Raw genomic sequence first — 19,770 nt, forward strand, 5'->3', positions numbered from 1 at the left:
CAAAAACCCCTAATTTGGATGACTTACCTCGAGGGAAGGGATCAGCTGTTTCAGCTGCTGCTTGGTGATGTTCTGGATGGTTTCCATGATGAGTTGGTGCAACTGCTGATTCACTTCCGGGCTTATAGCTGCATCTCGGCTGGAGGACATCTTCGTCAACGCACTGGACACTTCCTTCAACAGGCGAGAGTCGGCCAACGGGTCCGTTTGCTGCTGGATCAGCGTGACGACATCGTCTAATGTTTTCGCAGGCGTTCGCACAGCAGATCGAACCCGAGTTGCGCTCTTTGTTTGCCCAAGCGAGGAAGAGCTGGATTTTGTCATCGGAACAGCAATTATTCGACCTCGAGGTGTCTTTTTGAGAACATCTTTGGAGGACGGGGGTTTTGGGGAGTCCGATTTATGACTTTTGGCAGTTTTGGTGGGCGTGGGTGCGCTTTTCCGCTGCGGCACACGTCGCTTCTGTGTAGCATTTTTTGTTCCATACATCGACAGTTTTGGAACTTGCATGGCGGCGGCTGGTTTGACTGGATGTGATTTGGAAGACTGAACCCGGTTGGATTTACGCTTTAGCTTGTTGGCTTCGTCTTTTAGGCTTCTTCTCAGCTGATGACACTTTTCAAAAATTTCTTCTACGATCAAATCATCTTCGTCGAAGATTTCTTTTTGCACACACAACTTTGTTGAACTCATAATTTGTTTTACAAGCGACCACAATTTTTCCGGACTGACACTTATCACAAAATACTTCATATTTTTTAAATAGAATTTGAGACCTTGGTATATCAATTTGTACAATTGGTAAACCTTTTGAGCGAATTCCGAGGAGCTTTTGGATAACACACAAACGTCTTCTTCTAGTCTATTGATCTGATAAAGGTAATTTCGTTGAAACCGAATGAGGAATTCCGCTGTTCGTTTTTCCCGCTTTTTGAACTCAAGTTCATCTTCAGGTTCGTCAACTTTTCCCAGAGAATGACGTACATCATCGATCATAAAACAAATTTTCTTCTGCAATTCAGTGATTTTGATGAATGTATCAAACTCCTCCACAAGCGATTTTCTCGAAGGAGGTCGTACTCGTTCTAAAGAAGGGATCTTCTGTCTCATTGGCGTTTTATTTCGCTTCGAATTGTTCCGCTCAATCTCAGCAAAATCCAACACGGGTTCTACCTGATTGATGGGTTCTTCGCGCTCTTGTTCATAAGTCTTTATCATTGCCGATGCCGGTTTGACTGGCGATCGAACTCTAATAATCGGCGCTACATTAACGGATCCTTCAGAGTCGCCATCTCGTTCTTCGTCATTATCCAATATCACTTCTTCAATGATCGATTCCGAATCCATAAACTCAAAACACGTGTCTATCGAATTTTGAACTTGTCTATCGTCTTCAATATGTAAACGGGATTCACTGGAACTGAACGCGAATTCGTTCAGAGTGTACTCGTCGTCTTCGAATCTCAAATTATCTTCAATGTCGGCCGCTTCATCTGAGTGGCGTTCTCTCAACTCATTGGACGACATCACCATGATGATAGAAGACATGGAGGAAACAGGCGAAGGAACCGAAGTCACGGTATGATCACTATCGCAATCCTCTCGATCGAGCTCCAAATCTTTTTGATCGTCTGCCGTCGATGATTCAACGCATCCGGTGCCTTGATCCTGCAGATCCTCTTCTGCTGCACGTAAAATATCGTTGATCTCGTCCTCGGACAACAGTCGAGTGGCTCCATTTTGTTGCGGGATCGAAGGAACCTCATTTACGGATTTTAAATCGACCTTTGCATCGGAATTTCGCTGAACGTTCCGAATTATTCGGTCCAAATTGGTCACGTTGATGTACTGCAATTCAAAAGACGACATATCTGAACATTCACTGGTTATGGAAGAGTTATGCATTAGCATCATACCTGGAAGTTGTAGCTCGTCGATGATCGCCGTATAAAATCGTCCACATCCACGTCCATATTTTTTGGTTTTGTTGAAGTAAACTTTCAAGCCAATAACATCTACAGAAAATTGCGGACGGAAATAAACTCACCGAGAAATGACAACTCCAACGGCGTCTACTTTGTTTTGACTCGCGCCGTTGCCATGTGCAACCGAAAAATGCACGCCGCGAATGTAGGGCAACATAAGGCAGCATCGCCATGCTGGAAATAAACATGAACAAAAGCATAAGACATGCGGTGTCTATCGCCCAAAAGGTGAATGCTTTCGCGCGTCGTTGCACACCATGCTGTTCTGCTGGCTGGAAATAGAGTGGTACAGTGAACGCGCACGTGGTAGGCAGGGGTGTAGAAGCAACACTTGAAAGCGAATAGCTAGAATGGTTGCAACCGAAAGTAAAATCAGTTTTAAAACATTGACGATAGATAGCGTGCTATTCGTGGTGCAAGCTCTAAGAGCAAAAAAGTCTCTCTTGTAAAGCAAAATTTTACTCAGATTATCATCATGCATCATAATTAGGATTTGCATTTCTACATTATCCTGGATGATGAAATTCTGGAAGGTGTAAACTGTGGTTTGATCTGTGTAAAAATAAATCAGATAAGTCGAATTGCTGCAATTACTGAAACTCTCCGCAATTTAATGCAGCTAACAGTGAGGTTCTTCATGGGCTTCATGGGCTGAGAAATAACATACATATCTACCTCGAGCAGGAGCCAAGACTTTAATAGCTAAACATGAAAGAACTTTTTTGAGATTAGAACAAAAAGGACAAGCATCGAAAATCAAAATTTGTACCGAAATATCATAAAAATAACAAATTTTAGACCGATACCGAGCAAGTTTACCAGGCGTAAAATACACGGAAGATCTCTAGCAGTTAAACCGTTACCGTAAGAATCACGTTCTACAGCCGGGCATACTGTGTTAGCCCGCTAGTCCGGCTCCAGTGGGAAATAGCTGGTTTCCAAATCTTCCACTGCACTACGTCGCATGAGCTCAGTGTTCTTTCAAGAGCGGATGGTTTAGTTTGGAAAATTATTCTAATTAACTCAGGCATACTCACTTTCAGTCTAATGACTGGCAAAACGAGGCAAAAGACCTGTTAGGTATTCCTTCGTATTTACCGTGATTAAGATGGACGTAACTTTTTCTTAATTAATGACTTGTGAGGGAAGTCAGATTTTTTTTAAAGATGTACATAGTTAAGTTTGCCATTTAAGGTGTTTTTTATGAGATATTGCGAAAAAAGATTCGGTCGCCGGTGGGACTTGAACCCACACTATTCCATTAAGTACACGGACGCAAGAAGTTGTTCCATAACCAGCTAATAACGATGGGATATCAGTCAATTCCCCGTATCCATTCCACAAAAAAATTGACGTAAAATTTAGATTTATGTAAGTTAGGCAAAACAAGTATCAACATAATAGACCTACATGGGCCTCTGATGCATTTATGGACAGGATTAGCTGTTAAGTGTATTCTTAATCTTCCCTAGTTTAATATATGTAAAAGTTATTAATATTTATAAATCTTAAAGACGGTGATAGTATTGAGCTTCATCGAAAGGGTAAAGAGTTCTTTCCTGGTTAGGCATTCAGATCAGAGTCAACTGAACTATTTATTTAGAGTTTACTCTATTAATAGCATGTCTGCTCTACACACATACACTTCTCAAACGCGCAATGTAATTCATCATTCAGGTAGAACACATCAGTTCTCTCCCTTTTCAGAAATGTTTGTACATACAAACAAAAGATTTTGACCTTCGTCAACATACGAATAATTTCTCGAGTGCTAAATCCTAATCTAACATAATGGCCACATACACATACTTGATTAAAAGTAACATAACAACTGTTACGGTTCATTTTATCTTACCTATAAGTGACAAATGTTTGAGTGGATTTGTGAATGTTGCATATCTGAATTAGAGATGGGAGCTGTTCCAAAGATTCGCTTCCTTACATTGAGCTGATGAGCCATGAATCTTTTTTAAAGAAGCCCATGCAGCTCAGCAGCTCACTTTAAATTGATGAAATCATTGTCAAACACGCGCATAGAGAAACTCCCTCGAGCCTACGCACTCGAGTACGCGCGCTGTTGTATTTTGTACAGCACAAACGAAAATACCACGCTCGCGGTACACAACACAAGCGAGCTTGTATGAGCATTCCAGTCCAGTACCGCACACGTGCTGATCGTTTATTATTTGCACCTCAAGCACCATCTAGCCAAGCAACAGAAATCATTTCTGCTGCAGAGAGGAATAAGAAATACACAAGCAAAAATAATCTAGCTTGCCGTCTATTTCTTAACCCATACCCACATACTCAGCGCTACTAACGGACACACAAAAGATACCTACACGGAGAAAAACCAATCTAGTTTGAAACAACCAAAATGTTGGTTGAATTACAAACTAAAATTTTGGTTATTTTCAAGTCTGAGTTGTTTGATTCAAATTTCAAAGAACAGTTTGATACAACAACTTTTTAAGCTTGTTTCTACCTCCAAACGTATGGTTACTACAACATTAATTATGTTTATGTCAAACAAATATTTTAGTTTGTTTCAACCATTATTCGAGTTGAATTTAAATGTGGTGTGTTTTATATGTCAAACAACGTTATTAGGTTATTTCAATAAATTTGACATATTGAATCAAACAAAATGATTGTTTGATCAAAAAAGAACCAGATGATTAGTTTGAGATGAGCTTACATTTTAGGTTGTTCTTTATTTACCATCGTGCAGAGTGCATTGAAAATTTAATTTTGTCTGTAGCTTTGCCGTGAAATCCGGTCTGTAAGTGTTTCGTACGTAAATTTTCAAATGTTTCAGACGACATAAAAAATAAAGTGCAGTCATGTACATCTTCCTGGAACTCTCTATCAATGTAAGTAAAACTGCCTTAGAATCATAACAGACGAATATTATTTTAATGTCATGATCTCCCGATTTGAGGAATCTAGAGCATAGCTTCCCAAAGTTGGGGGGTCGCGACCCCCTTCCATAAGATTTACACAGGCTGGGGGGTCGCGACCCACCACTTTGGGAAACTATGATCTAGAGAGAACAATCGGAAGCTCCTGGAATGTTAAAACTGAAAGCCCGATCATATCGATCCGGAACAGTATAGGAACATATTTGAATTGCAAATATTATTGTATGACTAAACCAGGAATTCAACCCCCAAGTTTTCCGGGCGACCGATGGGCAAAATAAATATTTATATAGTGGTTTCATAAAATCACAACATACATTATTTCATATGATGTTGAATAAAATTATGATCTCGATTATGATATTATGATTGATTTGTTTTTGTATGTATTTATTAGATATGAAAAGAAACTGAAATCATCCGGTATTAATTATAACCATAATGCAGGTTAATTCAAACTAGAGTTAATTGTTGCTTCAAAGTAGATTTTGTTAGTTTCAAACGAACCTGTTTGGTTGAATCAACCTAATATTTGTGTTGCGACGCCGCATTGAACAGGTCTAGCGGTGAACAGGCCTAACGCGCAACATAGCTGCAACATGACAGCTTGCGCGCAATAGTAGTGGTAGATAGAGGGAGAGTGAGTGTAGGATGTAGAAGTAGTAGAGAGAAAAGACGCAAACAAGGGCAGAAAAGGTAAATAAAGATTTTGCGATCGAAAAGTAAAGTTGAGAGTGTTTAGTTCGGTGATAATTAAGTTTTATTCCAAAATTGAATTTGTGAGCTTGGTAGTGAAAAATACTACAAAATAATCCGGATAAATCGTCGGTTAGTGGTATCGAAAGAACCAAGTGAGTAGGACCTGTAAAAAAAGAAGAATATGATTAGAAAGAATGAATATTGATATTGTAAATACTTACCTGTAGATTCGGTGATTATTGGAGAGTGCGACCTTAGGAAGTTTTTGGAAAACCGCCGTAGAATCGCTGTAACGGTTGAGTAAATCGTAAGTAAGCCCTAAAACGAAATGCAATGAAAAACATAGCTTATTTATAAACCACTAGTCGACCCGGCAGACGTTGTCCTGCATAGTAGGCGAATATGCGCGGTTTTAGCTGCCCATGCGAAATTTCCTTACGATTCCTAATTTTAGTTGTTCACTATTTACTCAACCATATTCGTGATTTTTACATGAGGAAATATCATATAAACCCGTCGGAAACGATAACAAACATATGTGCTGAAGAAATGAAAAAAATCCATCCAGCCGTTTTCGAGTTATGCGGATACGAACACAGACCATTTCATTTTTATATATAAGAAGATTTGAACAGCAACTGTCCGACCAAATTCGCGAGATCCAAGTAGGGTAGGTGAACCTATAGTTGACACCTGGAAGTATAGTCGAACCTAGTGGGTAGAAGGAAACCACTACTTGTAAGTCATTGATAAGATTAAGCTGTAAATTTGTATTGAGTAAAATAAATAATTACAGTTTTGAGCATCGCCACAAAAAAAGTGTGCTGCTTCAGAAATTTTGGATTCCCTTCGGGAACATTCTCAAAAAAGTAGTGACAAAAGCGTCGCTTGTGAGAAGTCCGTCCACAAAATGGGTTCCGATTCCGAATCCGTTGACAAAACCCTGTTGGACCTCACGGGAACTCCGTGTGGGATCTGTGGTCCATCAACATGCGACGAAAAGATGGTCGGTTGTGATGGACGTTCCGCGTGGTTCCACATACGCTGCGTGGGACTACCGAAGATGTGGTACTGCCAAAATGTAATCTGTATGCAGAAGGCTCAGGAGTACCAGAAGCAGAAGGACGCCAAAAAGTCGGTCCGTCCCAGGAAGCAAGTGGACGAGTCCGACAAATACAGCACGACTTCCCGCACCGGGACGTCTAGCGTAGATGCGAAAGTGCGAGCGCTGGAACAACGTCAAAAGCGGCAAATGGGGGAGTTGGAGGCGGAAATGGAGCTGAGAAGGAAGGAGAAGGAGATACAGCGCGCATACGAAAGGAAGAAGATGGAGATGGAGGAGAAGATGCGTGCTGAAGAAGAAGAGGAGCGGATGGCCTGGCAAGCTGAGATGCTGCGAAAGAAGAAGGAGCAGATCCAGCGGATGGAGGCGAGGCAGAAGTCATTCGAGATGGAAATGGCGGCCATGGATGAAAGGTTGGCGGAGCTTTCGGGTAGTCCGGCGTCGAATGAGTTGAAGTCAAAGATCGTAGTTAGCGGATTACGGGCGGGTCCTTCCGGCAATACTAATAGGAAAGTGTTGGAGCTAACAAAGCAAAACGTCAAACGGCTAGAGGACGACGACGACGATAGCGACGAGGATGATGAAGACGTCGACGAAAGTGAAAGCAGCGAAGAAGAAAAGGGTAAATACGATGAGTCCGATGGAGGAAAGCGGCTGAATAAACGAGCCACCGTCGCGACAAAAGAAAGCGCAAAGGCGGGCGCCTTGCAATCGAGCAGGAGGATGGTCGACAACGTGAGCCAAGACGGGCTGGGGCAACAGCAGGTCTAGGGTGGTCTAACCGGTAGTACCGAAACCGGTAATACCGGTATTACCGGCCAATTTTGAGTACCGAAAATACCGGTATTAGAGACGGAAAATACCGGTATTTTCGGTATTTCAAATTTTGCTGTCAGTATAAAAAATCTGACTTTTTCTTCAATGAACATTGTTGATATCGTCCAGAATTTTTCCGCAATGTAAGAAATTATAAAAACTGTACGAGCCGTAGTAGTTCTTTTCCGTAGATCACCTGTGAAAAACGATTTTCTGCAAAAATATATCCGTTCTGAATTCGGAAAAGAATTTGAATTAGTGGCTGATGCCAAGGCACGCTGAAATAATTCATGCCCTCGAACCTGTTCAAGCTGTTGTGGAACTACTGCTCTGTGAGTTCTGCTCTCTATATGAAGTCGACGTGCCGTTCCAATTTACGTTGGAACTATTATCAAATCAAGCCACAGAAATTTCCGCCACTATTTCGATGCTTTTAAGGAATGAATCCAAGAGAGACGATCCAAATACGCCGATCTTTTTGCTTTTTTGAATAATTCTGCCGTGAAGCAATTGATCAGAAACGATTTTGGCATTTTCTTCAAGGCATCCAGAGCTACTTTGATAAGGCAAGCGTATGGTATCTTGAAGCGTCTAATCATTCCTGATGCGATCGTTAAAACTGAGACAACGACCATACCTGACGATCGGTACGAAGAAGATGCCTCTTTGAATATGTTTCTGGTTTATCGGTTGAAAAACAACTTGTGAAGAGACTGTAGCAAAGCAAAACACTTGCGTTGCTGGTGGCAAATACGTTGACTCCAGGATTCTTGCACTTAATCCGTAAAGAATTCTCCTACATGAATCGGAAGGGATTAAGGGCAAGTATTTGACACTGATTTTCGACGGTCTTGGAATTATTCGTCCTACTTCGGTTGAACCAGAGAGGGCATTCTCAGTAGTTGGCTGCTAACAAAATCCAATGCGGATTGGGAGATGAGTCGCTCAGTATGTAATGTCTACTTAAGTTTCGCTTTGCCCAGCTCAACAAGCAATGATTTTAACATTTAAAATTTGTCAACAAATATTGTTTTTCATCCAGAAGTCCAAATCAAAAGTTTTTCTTTTACTACCTGTAATTTTCACAAAAACCGGTATTTTACCGGTATTACCGGTTTTGACTCCATCAAATACCGAAAACCGGTATTTGACAAAAATGGCCAATACCGACCACCCTAAGCAGGTCAGACCGACAAAGGTCCAGTTAGCAGCGAGAAAGGAGTTGACCTACAAACTTCCCAAATTCTCGGGCAAACCGGCACAGTGGCCATTGTTTTATGCAGCGTACAATGCCTCCAACGATGCCTGTGGTTACATGAACCACGAAAACCTGATGAGGTTACAGGAAGCACTCGAAGGGGATGCACTCGAGCTAGTGTCGGGGCAGCTACTTCTGCCGGCATCGATTCCGAGGGTCATCGAGAAGCTACAACGGCACTACGGCCGCCCAGAGCAGCTTCTACAAAGTCTGTTGGACAAGGTGGATCGTTTGGAGCCTCCGAAACCGGACAACCTCCGGAGTTTTGTTCCTTTCGGAAAGACGGTGGAACAACTTTGCGGGCACCTGGAGGCTGCGGGTCTACAGCAACACCTCGTCAATCCGCTGCTTATTAAGTCGCTGGTCGCCAAGCTTCCGGATCGTGAGAAGCGTGAATGGGTTCATTACCGGAGAGGCCACGGCGAAACCACGCTGCGAACGCTGACGGATTTCCTCATGGACATAGTGGTGGACGCCTGTGAAGCCAAGAAGGGTGCGCTGTACTGCCATGGCGAAGGCAGCAGTCCGGCGGCTAACTTGAACGAAGAAAGGAGGCTCAAACCGTGCCAACAATGCCGAGCCACCGATCATCGTCTGCGGCGCTGCACAGAGTTCAGGAAGCTGCGATATGCTGAGCGGCTGAAGTTGGTGAATCGGGAGAAGCTGTGCCACGTCTGTCTCAACGAGCACAAAGGGCAGTGCAAATTCAACATCCGCTGCAACATTGGCGAATGTAGGGCATTCCACAATCCACTGATGCATCCGGTGGGAAATGTGGTCGGGTTGAGTGCGCACATAAGGACAAACTGCACAGTCATGTTCCGGATTGTTCCAGTCCAGTTACACTGCGGAGGAAAGTCGGCGACGGTGTTGGCGTTCCTGGACGAAGGTGCTTCGGTCACGTTGGTGGAAAAAAGGCTCGCTGATCGCCTGGGCGCAATCGGAGTACGAGAGCGGCTGACCATCAAATGGACGGGAAATGTCTCGCGTGTGGAAGAGTCCCGGAGAATGAGTTTGTGGGCGTCGGGTACAAGTCCAGCGGCCGGCGACAAATTGTTGCTGCATACGGTCCATACAGTTGGAAAGCTGATGTTGCCGCATCAAAAGCTGGACCATGAGGAACTTGCTGCGCAGTACGGCCACATGAGAGGATTGCCGATCGAGTCCTACGATGGACAGCCGCAGCTGCTAATCGGGGCGAACAATACTCATTCGTTCGCGCCACTGGAGGCAAAAGTAGGGACACCAATGGAGCCTATTGCTGTTCATACCAACCTCGGCTGGACGGTTTACGGACCCAGACAGTCCACTACGGTGGCGGCCGGCAACTACCTCGGGTACCATCAACAGATCACCAATGATGACCTGCATGAGCTTCTCAAAAGCCACTACGCGCTGGAGGAGTCGGTGGTGATGATACCGCAAGAAACGGAAGAGGAAAAACGTGCCCGGAAAATACTGGAACGCACCACTAAACGTATCGGCAATCGCTATGAGACCGGGTTGGTGTGGAAGACAGACGACCCACGGTTCCCGGACAGCTATCCAGTTGCCTTGCGGAGAATGCGGCTTGACAAGTGTCCAAAGCTGATAGAAAGCATCAGCAGACATATCAAGGAATACCAGCAGAAAGGGTACACACATCTCGCTACCGCTGAGAAATTAGCGGGCACTGCCGCCGACCAAGAGTGGTATCTCCCGATCAATGTCGTCCAAAGCCCAAAGAAGCCCCAGAAGATCCATCTCGTCTTGGATGCCGCAGCGACGGTGCAAGGAGTCTCTCTAAACTATCAGATGCTAACAGGACCGGACATGCTCGTACCGCTGATCAAGGTTCTCCAGGGTTTCCGCGAACGGCGGATTGCGTTCGGTGAAGATTTGAAGGAGATGTTCCACCACCTGAAGATACGCGCAGAGGACAAACAGAAGCAGCGGTTCATCTTCCGGAATACGCCGGAGGATTCCTCAAGCATTTACGTCATGGACGTGACGACATTTGGATCGATAAGCTCTGTTTGGTCCAATTTATGGAGAATTGGAATGCCGAAGAGTTCGCCGCACAATACCCTAAAGCGTTGGCGGCCATCATTCACAAACACTACGTAGATGACTACTTCGACAGTGTCGACACCGTAGAAGAGGCGGTTTCCCTAGCACAAGAGGTTAGATTAGTCCACCGAAAAGCAGGTTTTGAGATCCGGAATTGGGTGTCCAACTCGCCCGAAGTTCTACGAAGTCTTGGAGAGAAAAAACCGGCGGCGCCGGTGCATTTCGGCTGCGATAAACAGACGTTGAAGGAAAGAGTTCTGGGAGTGATCTGGGACCCGAGGATGGACGAATTCTCGTTCTCAACAAAGAGCCGGGAAGACATGATGCCGTACCTGTATGAGGAAAAACGTCCTACGAAACGACTCATCGCAAGCTGCGTGATGGGATTCTTCGATCCGCTCGGACTGTTGTCGCCGTTCACCATTCACGGCAAAATAATCATCCAGCATCTCTGGCGCTCCAAATGTGACTGGGACGAAGAAATCGACACAGATTCCTGGGATCTGTGGAAGCGGTGGACAAAACTGTTGCCGCAAGTAGAGGAGATCCGGATCCCCCGATGCTATCTCGGCGGTGCGAGGTACGCCGAAGTTGATTCGCTGGAAGTGCATATTTTCACCGATGCCAGCGAACACGGATACGGCTGCATCGCATATCTGCGAGCGGTAATCCTAGGAGAAGTCCATTGCAGTCTGGTAATGTCGCGGGCAAAAGTGGCACCGATAAAACGCCAGTCAATTCCCCGTCTGGAGCTCATGGGAGCTGTGCTAGGAGCCCGGATGAGCCAAACCGTGCTGGGCACTCGCTCCTACAGTATTAGCCGAACCGTTTTCTGGACCGATTCCAGCACAGTGTGCAGCTGGCTCAAATCCGACCAACACCGATACAAGCAATTCGTTGCTTTTCGGGTCGCAGAAATCCAAGAGCTGACGAAGGTGGCAGATTAGCGATGGATTCAAACTCAGTTCAACATCGCAGACATGATGACAAATTGGGGGAAAGGTGGTCCACCGTTGCAAAGTGAAGGTGAGTGGTTCAACAGGCCGTTTTTCCTATATCGGCCGCAAGAAGAGTGGCCAGCGCATGAACCGGAGACCAAAAAGATGGAGGTAGGAGTGAGAGGGGTTGTACTTTTCCACGAAGTGATCGACTCCGAACCGATTTCTAGCTGTACGAAACTGTTGCGAGTGACCGCAAGCGTATTTAGGTTTACCGGCAACAGCCGACAAAAGGGGAGAGGAGAGCCAATAGTGACCAAACGAGCTACGGCGAAGCAACGACAACTGATTGAAGCGACTGCAGTAAACTACGTGTCAGTAAAGGTTCCACTCGGACCAAAAGAGCTCCAGCAAGCAGAAACGGTTCTCTGGCGACAGGCTCAATGGGATAGTTTCCCGGATGAGATGAGTGCGCTCACGAACAACCTGAAGCGCAAACCGGGAGAACGGATGGAAACGTTGGGCAGCCCGGTATACAAAAGCTCGCCGGTATTGGACGACGAAGGCGTTCTGCAAATGGATGGTCGGCTTGCGAACTCCGAGGAGAGTTCCTTCGATAAGAAGCACCCGATCATTTTGTCAAGGTTCCACGACGTCACACACAAATTAATCCAGCACTACCACGACCAGTTCGGACACGCCAATTCGGAGACCGTCTTTAACGAGATGAGGCAGCGGTTCCAGATTCCGAAAATGCGTCCGGCGATACAACAGGTAGTGAACAAATGCGTCTGGTGTAGAGTGAACAAGTGTCGACCACGTTCACCGAGGATGGCTCCACTTCCCGTCGAACGAGTCACGCCTCATCAACGACCATTCAGCTCCGTCGGCCTCGACAATTTGGGTCCGGTGGAAGTTACAGTTGGAAAGCGTAAAGAGAAACGTTGGGTGACAGATTTCACTTGCTTGGCTGTGCTTGCACCTGAAAGTTTTGCACAGCCACATGACCGAGTCGTGTCGAATGGCCATCACTCGTTTTCAAAGTAAGTTCGGCAGGCCAAGTCATATATTCTCCGACAATGCCACTTGCTTCCGCGGAGCAAACAATGAGATGATCAATATGGAGAAGATCAACGAAGAGTGCGCCGAAGCCGTAAGCAGTTCGACTACCACCTGGCATTTCATTCCGCCGGGAACCCCACACATGGGAGGTGTCTGGGAACGAATGGTGCGGTCGGTGAAAGAGGCAATGCGGGCACTCGACGATGGAAGAAAGCTGACGGACGAGATCCTGGTGACGACCCTGGCAGAAGCGGCCGATATAATCAACACGCGCCCGCTTACCTACTTGCCGCAGGACTCCGACGAAACGGAAGCACTGACGCCGAACCATTTTATTCGGGGAACGGTGTCTGGTGCAGATGTGAAGATGGACGGAAGGCCAACAGATCCCGCAAAAACTCTGCGGAACATGTTCAAGCGCTCACAGTTTCTCGCAGACCGAATGTGGGAACGATGGAGTAAAGAGTACCTCCCAACGATCAACCAACGGTCGAAATGGTTCGATGAGCAAAAGCCGCTCCAGGAGGGCGACTTGGTCTTCGTGGTCGATGGGAAGAACCGGAAGTCTTGGAAGAGAGGCGTCATCGAATCGGTGATTAAAGGTACGGACGGACGAGTACGACAAGCGGACGTAAGGATGGCTGACGGTAAGGTACAAAGACGAGGTGTAGTGAACTTAGCGGCGTTAGAGATTAAGTAAATCCGGAAATGCCGGATGTTACGGGCTGGGGTGTTGCGACGCCGCATTGAACAGGTCTAGCGGTGAACAGGCCTAACGCGCAACATAGCTGCAACATGACAGCTTGCGCGCAATAGTAGTGGTAGATAGAGGGAGAGTGAGTGTAGGATGTAGAAGTAGTAGAGAGAAAAGACGCAAACAAGGGCAGAAAAGGTAAATAAAGATTTTGCGATCGAAAAGTAAAGTTGAGAGTGTTTAGTTCGGTGATAATTAAGTTTTATTCCAAAATTGAATTTGTGAGCTTGGTAGTGAAAAATACTACAAAATAATCCGGATAAATCGTCGGTTAGTGGTATCGAAAGAACCAAGTGAGTAGGACCTGTAAAAAAAGAAGAATATGATTAGAAAGAATGAATATTGATATTGTAAATACTTACCTGTAGATTCGGTGATTATTGGAGAGTGCGACCTTAGGAAGTTTTTGGAAAACCGCCGTAGAATCGCTGTAACGGTTGAGTAAATCGTAAGTAAGCCCTAAAACGAAATGCAATGAAAAACATAGCTTATTTATAACCCATTTGAACAGCAACTGTCCGACCAAATTCGCGAGATCCAAGTAGGGTAGGTGAACCTATAGTTGACACCTGGAAGTATAGTCGAACCTAGTGGGTAGAAGGAAACCACTACTTGTAAGTCATTGATAAGATTAAGCTGTAAATTTGTATTGAGTAAAATAAATAATTACAGTTTTGAGCATCGCCACAAAAAAAGTGTGCTGCTTCAGAAATTTTGGATTCCCTTCGGGAACAATTTGCTTTAATTTTGTAGCTGTCAAAACAAAACAACCAACATTTTGGTTGTTTCAAACAAACCTTTGTTGAACTTATGTAAAACAGCTCGAGAAAAACAACTTTCAATTTTAGTTAGTTTCAAACAAAGTAATCAGTTGATTCAAACCAAAGTTTTGTTTGGGCCAAATTCAACCTAAACTTTAGGTTGAAGCAACCTCACTTTTGTTTATGTTTACCATATATTTTTCTCCGTGTAGTAGTGCGGTAGCGATCGAACCGTACCAAGCAAAAGATCCGAAGATCCGATCAACTCTCAGTTCCGCACATGTCGTCGTACAGCTCGAAATTGCTGTGACATGGAAGCGAGAGCTGCGCCACCAGCTCAGATCCGTGCGACACGGATCTCGATCCGGATCAGTCGCGACCGATTCTAGCGAGCGAACCGTGTGGTTCAAACGAACCGAACTGGGAGCTGTGTCTTGCTCGGAGCGGATCTTTTACTTGCGACAGGTTTTCCTGCCAGCATACTGCTACATGTGTTCGCTTGTATGAAAATGACAACTACGCATGGTTAGAAAGGCTAGAAGCGCGCGCAAACAAGGCATTGAATTACTGCACCCAGTATGTAGAGAAAACTCATGATACGTGACATGGTTCATATACATATCAGAGACTAGGGACTGAATTACTGAATTATTCAAATTAACGATTTGAGAAACGTTATCAACAAATTGTAACTTAGAATTATGAAAAGAAAATAATGTTGAGCTAGTATTTGTATGGAAATAAATGTGATGGTTCAAAATGAACTCCTAGACTTCAAAACTAGACGATCAGAAAAAGCGTAATAAATGTTATTAGTTTAAAATTGTCGGTTTTTCAATAGAAATTATTACCTCACTGTAGCTTAACATTTAAAAAAATTCAAAGTGTGGTAAATAGGGTAAATGATGTATCTTGGACAAGTAGAAATAAAATGAAATAAAGTAATGAAAAGTAACCGACATGTAAAAGAAACGTAAATTAACAAAATACGTCTGGCTGTGCATTCTTATTTAACCTCAAATTGAGATAAAATAAGGTTTGCTGATTGACATTAGCTTTTCGATTACTATCAACAGCTAAATATCTCCTTATTTTCAATTCCGCTTCTTATCTAGAAAAAAACTGTGCGAATACCGGAATCAGTACTAAATAATGATATTTTATCAGTAGAAGAATGATATGCGTAAGATATGTAATTGAGCATTAGGATGAAAATAAAGAATGAGTGGAGTAATATTTAGTATATGCTGAAGGTGGGTAAGGGTAAGATTTAGGAGCAATCGTTGCGATACAAAATGTACAGTGTTTGCTAGATCATGTTGAAGTGCGCGTCGGTTTGTGAGATTTTTCTTCGTCGTGGGATAATCCACGGCTAAATCGTAAAGAGTGTAAGTGTGTTCGTATTCTGTGTTGGACGCAGTACGGTCGCGCGGTTATCAAAATATCTGATTCTGCTGTGTGGGCGAGTAAACTGGAAAGTGAAACAATCAGTGCAGTGCAGATTTGTTCGTGTTTTGCATTGGACGTAGAACGATCGAAGATCGCGTCCAGACGTGTTTTCTTTACTAAGCAGAACGATCGGCCGGTCATTGAAATTTTGTCCTGCTTTGTGCGGTAAGCAGAACGATCGGCCGGTAACCGAAATGTTGTTCTGCTTTGTGCGTGTGTGTAAACTAATTAGAAAGTAAAAGTTTAAATCGCGTCTAGACATGTTTTCTCCAGTAAGCAGAACGATCGGCCGGTCATCATAGTTTTATTCTGCTTTGTGCGGTAAGCAGAATGATCAGCCGATCACCGAAATTTTGTTCTGCTTTGTGCGGCCTTTAAAAAAAAATAGTGTTCTTTTCATCGATCAAACTACACGCTATACACGGCATACCGTTTACCAAAACGAACCCTGCCACACTCCCTACCCCATATATCCAACATCCCAGTGATCTCTCGTGGAAGTGCAGATGACTCGTCGGCTTCTATCAAAGCGAGTATCACGTCAACAATTTCCTACCTATTCCCTAATTGACCTGCATTCGGACACGGCCGGCGCTGGTATTGCTTATTTTTGGGTCACCAGTTCTTACACATTGAAGATGATGTTAGTCCCAAACTTCATCTGTTGGTTCTCTGTGTAATTACAGCTGACCTGGCGATAACGGAGTAGCAACCGTGGGCGGTCAATCATGCTCATGCTCATGCATGCTAAATGATGTATCTTGGACAAGCGCAGGACATTCATTAGAAAATATATCGAGATTGAATAGTATAAAACAATTGAAAACCACTAGGTTCATCCAAATACATAACCTATGATTAGTCTTGTGTCTCCATTGCCCAATTTTTGAGTAAATTACGTTTACTAGGTGTAAGCTGTGATATACTGCGAACTGAAATATTTTCTTTTTGGACATCAAATATATAATTTCGACATCACTGCTAAAAGTTTTGCGAATTCCGATTTTTTCTCAATTATACCTAAACAAAAATCTATTTACATAGTTTGTAAAGCGTGCTTAGAAATGTTCTAAAATAATATTGTCATTGTGAGAAAGTGTGTTTGAGAAAGTGATCTGGTGTCAAAATCTTGCGTCGCTAATCATTGGCGGAAAGGATAAATTTGGATGGCCGAATTTGGCCTAAAAAAACCTTCAAACTTCGTAGGAAACGGACGATGTTTCGCAAAGTTGGTGAGATCAAGCCATTTTTCCTTTATTTGTATTTTTGCTTTTCAAAATGCAATACTAGTGTTTTACGGTGTTTTATGATAACCTTTATTTATGAAGCTGTTTCGATTCCAAGAAATTTCAGTTGTTGACAGTACTGCATACAATCAATTCTTTACTTCCCAAAGAATTAGCTAACGTTCAATGTGTCCGAAACAGAGACATTTATTTTGGTGAGACAAATCTGATTTTGATATGAAATTTATCATATCGTCTTTTTTTTGCATCACATTCCACAACTGGGATACTGCCGCCTTGTGGGTTGTTGATCATGGAGGTCTCTGAAAAGGTTGTTGTTTGTGCATTCATATTACGCGCGGCTGGCACAAACATTCATTAGCCCAATGAAGGGTTTTCACTCGGGAATTTTATGTAGCGGACTGGAAAACAACGCCTTTCGCATGGTGTGCCCGGGGCCACATGTCTTATCTCTGAGCTGCGGAATACCTGGTTAATGTTGGGGATTTATATGAAAAGTATATTTCCTAAGAATCATTTCTCAACGCATTCATTCATTCTATTAGGAACAAAGGTAAGATAACTTATGGTTTTGTTTCTTATTTTATGTAGTACACTAGTAAGGAGAACAGACGAAATTTAAGATTTGTATTTACGAAGCTTGTTTTTACGCGGTTTATATTCTTACGAAATCAGTCAGCAGTTTCATGATCTTATTTTATGCGAAATACCATAAAACCAGATAGTTTTTTGTAGGTATGGTTGTGAAATGTTGATGTGGTTCATTAGTGAATAGATGCGCATCGCGCGCACTTTCAGCGGTTTTGTAGCCTTCTATGGTAATATGTACACACTTAAAATAAATCGCCGAATTCGGTAAAATTTTACCGAAATCTCAATAGCGGAACTGTTTGGTAAATAATTTTACTGATTGTCGGTGATGTAGACAGTTGATCAATACTAAAAATTACAAAAAAATCTGTAAAATAATTACCGAACAGTTCTGCTGTTGAGATTTCGGTAAAATTTACCGAATACTGTGAAATGGGTTAAGTGTGTAAGGCTGCAGAGCAAGACCGCGCTGAAGTTTTCAAAAGTTGATACACAGGATAAGAAAACCCCAAAATTCCAGGTCCCTACGAGTTATAGTTTTTGAGATATTAGTTATCAAATTTGAGAAAAGGTAAAAAACTCGTTTTTTTTCTCTTCAAAATCTTGCTTCGCTTCAATCAGCTTTTAAGGTCACTTCTGACGGAATCCAAGTTTCGGGGTGCTCGCGTTTGCGGGGGCACACCACTCGATACGGAAGCGACGCACAACTGTCATTTTTGTTTTTTCACGCATGCTGCGACGTAGCAAAGCTGAATCAACAAAAATGACAGTTGTGCGTTGCTTCCGTGTCGAGTGGTGTGCCCCCGAAAACGCGAGCACTTTGAGGCTTGGATTCTGTCAGGAGTGACCTTAAAGAGTTTTTTTTCTGTTACGATACCGAGGTTTATATATAGCATTGTAAAGATAATTAAAAGAGCTACTAACGAAAATCGCCTATTTGTTCTTGGTATTTTGCGAATAAAAATGCGATGTCATTTGAAAATTTATATATAGTTTTAATTAAAGAGTCAAAATATTAGGCCCTTTTCAAGATTAAATCGCGAAATGACTGGAATTGTTGTTTAATAACATTTCATCGCTATGAAAACACGAAAAACATCTTATAAACTCGGAAAAAGGAAGAAAATATTTTTTTCCGCGAGTTTGCATGGAGAGGCCCCATAGTGCAGTGGTAGCTTAGCTTTAACTAGAGTCTTCGCAGTTATTGATTGGGGATTTGCTAAGGGGAAACCGGAATTGCGGGGCGGTGGTATTCCGATGGCTATGTGGTGTCAACGAACAAGAAAAAGCAGATCACTGCATATTTAATTTATAAAAATTGAATGGTTCGTCACAACATGTGTCGACGTACACTAGTAACACATATTTCTATCAGATTCACATAAGAACTCAGTAAGAATAATAATATTTTGGAATATACATTAGTATTACATTTTACATTGTACAGTTCGTCATCGAAGATGACGACATGTGTAAGTAATTTTCTAAAATAGTTGAATTAATTTATTGGTTGTTCTAATTTTAACTAATAATAGTTGCATGGATCGCATCACTTACCAAGGTGAATCCTGATCCATGTAATAACGTACCCTGTCCCAACTAACCAAAATCCTTCCTGTGACAACTGTGGAGATGCAGAGGTGTTCTCGGTCTCTAGCAGCAACGGATGTCACACCAACATTCCTTCCCTTCCTAGATGACCGTAAGGACGTGGCCGGCGCCGTTATTGGTCCTTTAATATCTTGAACTCTCAACCTGTGCACATTGAGGTTGGACAGCTAATCCCAAGCCCCAACTATTGGTTCCCTGTGCAATTTTGATTGTTCTGATCAATCACGGAGTAGCAACTACGAATTGTGCGGTCATCAAGCTCAAGCTCAAGCTCAATCAAATATATAATTTCGACATGGAAAATGCATATATTTTGGACAGAGTCATTTTCTCCTAATTTAAAAATGGCCACCTACAGATCTCAATGGTATGACTTACCTACACGTATCCACATTCATTTAAATGCATTTATTTGCTTAACTGACATAGATTAACCCGAAAATAACATTGTTTCGCAATCTTATCGATATCATTGAAAACAGCCTGAAAGTTGGCAATTAATGGTTCATCCATGTACTGTACTTGGTGACCAATAAATGTCTGATGCATAAAAACATAACTTCATT

At 43.1% G+C, this 19,770-nt stretch overlaps 2 protein-coding genes across 2 annotated transcripts in view; one reads left to right on the top strand and one right to left on the bottom strand.

Moving 5' to 3' along the window:
• Window positions 1-2,143, bottom strand: part of LOC134206144 (uncharacterized) — a 44,279-nt gene extending 42,136 nt beyond the window's left edge. The window contains exons 1-2 of the mRNA XM_062681834.1: window positions 1,917-2,143; window positions 28-1,848 (exon numbers count right to left, since the gene is read on the bottom strand). Of these exons, the coding sequence (XP_062537818.1) occupies window positions 28-1,848; window positions 1,917-1,973 (1,878 nt within the window). The 5' untranslated portion in view covers window positions 1,974-2,143. The remainder of the gene's footprint in view (window positions 1-27; window positions 1,849-1,916) is intronic.
• A 6,497-nt stretch (window positions 2,144-8,640) lies between these two features.
• Window positions 8,641-11,738, top strand: LOC134207155 (uncharacterized). Its single transcript, XM_062682876.1, has 2 exons — window positions 8,641-10,792; window positions 10,849-11,738. The coding sequence occupies exons 1-2, from the start codon at window positions 8,641-8,643 to the stop codon at window positions 11,736-11,738; spliced, it is 3,042 nt and encodes a 1,013-aa protein (XP_062538860.1).
• The last annotated feature ends 8,032 nt before the right edge of the window (window positions 11,739-19,770 follow it).

The sequence above is a fragment of the Armigeres subalbatus genome, chromosome 1, assembly GCF_024139115.2.
Source record: "Armigeres subalbatus isolate Guangzhou_Male chromosome 1, GZ_Asu_2, whole genome shotgun sequence".
Lineage (NCBI taxonomy): Eukaryota > Metazoa > Arthropoda > Insecta > Diptera > Culicidae > Armigeres > Armigeres subalbatus.